Raw genomic sequence first — 1,125 nt, forward strand, 5'->3', positions numbered from 1 at the left:
CTTTCCCTGGTTACAACAGAAGCTGGCATAGCAACCCAAAAATAAAAAACAAAAACACCTTACAGTGCATGACCAATCACACCGCTGAGCTGAAACAATCTCTCGTATAACAGAAAATAAAACACACACATTCAACTCTGGTGAACAGACGCACGACACTTGAATTTAATGAGACAACGCAGTCTTTGTGAAATCCTTTGGGAGTGAAACATGGAGCTCAGTGGTGAAAGTAAACAACTACTTTTTCCTCATTACACTTGGGGAAGCACATGAGTCTCCACAGGGTTTTGCAGGAATAATGTGGCTGCTGAGTCATGACTACAGAATACTTAATGTTTTTGGCCATAAACATATATTTTTTTTTTTATTTACTCAGCCCTCTCTCACATTTCAGTGAGTCTTGTTTCTTCACCCTTATGAATCCCCAGCGTCCACTGCATAGTGATCACCAGCCATGTCTAACAAATTGCCATCTTGTAGTGGTAAAACTGGCTGTTTTAAAGCAAATAAGTTCAGGTAACTTTCTTGTTATTATTACATAAATCAGACAAAAGACTAGCTTGTATTTGATATGATACCAAGGAATAATTACTTGTTATAGAGTTTCAGAAAGCCAACTGACTTGTCCACCTGTGCTTACAGTATCTCACCTGCTGCTGCGGAGGTTCGTTGCCTCGGCTGGTGAGTCGGCTCAGGATGCTCCGCTCAGACATCTGCAAGCGGGCCGACACCGGCGGGATCCTAGACAGCATGTTGGGCAGTCGTGTCACATCTGCTTTCATGTCACTCAGAAGTTCCTCCAGCTGGTTCAGCACTGTAGGCGCATGAGAACACACGCTCAGCTTATCAGAAAGAGCAGTTTTACTTCTGTATATGGGATCAGAGGAATGGCTCTGAAATGGATTAGAAGTTATTTGGCACAGAGGCGTCAATTTGTGAAGTTGGGTGAATACCAATCGAGTGAGCTGGACATTGTATGTGGAGTGCCTCAGGGTTCTGTTTTGGGACCTAAATTATTTATATTATACATTAACGATATATGCAAGGTTTCTGATTTAGTGAAAGTGGTTTTATTTGCTGATGACACTACCATATGGGCATCGGGTGAAAACCTACAGCAACTCT

At 42.2% G+C, this 1,125-nt stretch overlaps 1 protein-coding gene across 2 annotated transcripts in view; it reads right to left on the bottom strand.

The window, feature by feature from the left end:
* The window catches only part of chd5 (chromodomain helicase DNA binding protein 5), a 44,017-nt gene that overhangs the window by 4,134 nt on the left and 38,758 nt on the right, over positions 1–1,125 (bottom strand). For both annotated transcript variants that reach the window (XM_020612534.1, XM_020611740.1), the window contains exon 38: positions 651–814. In XM_020612534.1, coding sequence (XP_020468190.1) covers positions 651–814 — 164 coding nt within the window. The remainder of the gene's footprint in view (positions 1–650; positions 815–1,125) is intronic.

The sequence above is a fragment of the Monopterus albus genome, unplaced genomic scaffold, assembly GCF_001952655.1.
Source record: "Monopterus albus unplaced genomic scaffold, M_albus_1.0 scaffold1.1, whole genome shotgun sequence".
Taxonomy (NCBI): domain Eukaryota; kingdom Metazoa; phylum Chordata; class Actinopteri; order Synbranchiformes; family Synbranchidae; genus Monopterus; species Monopterus albus.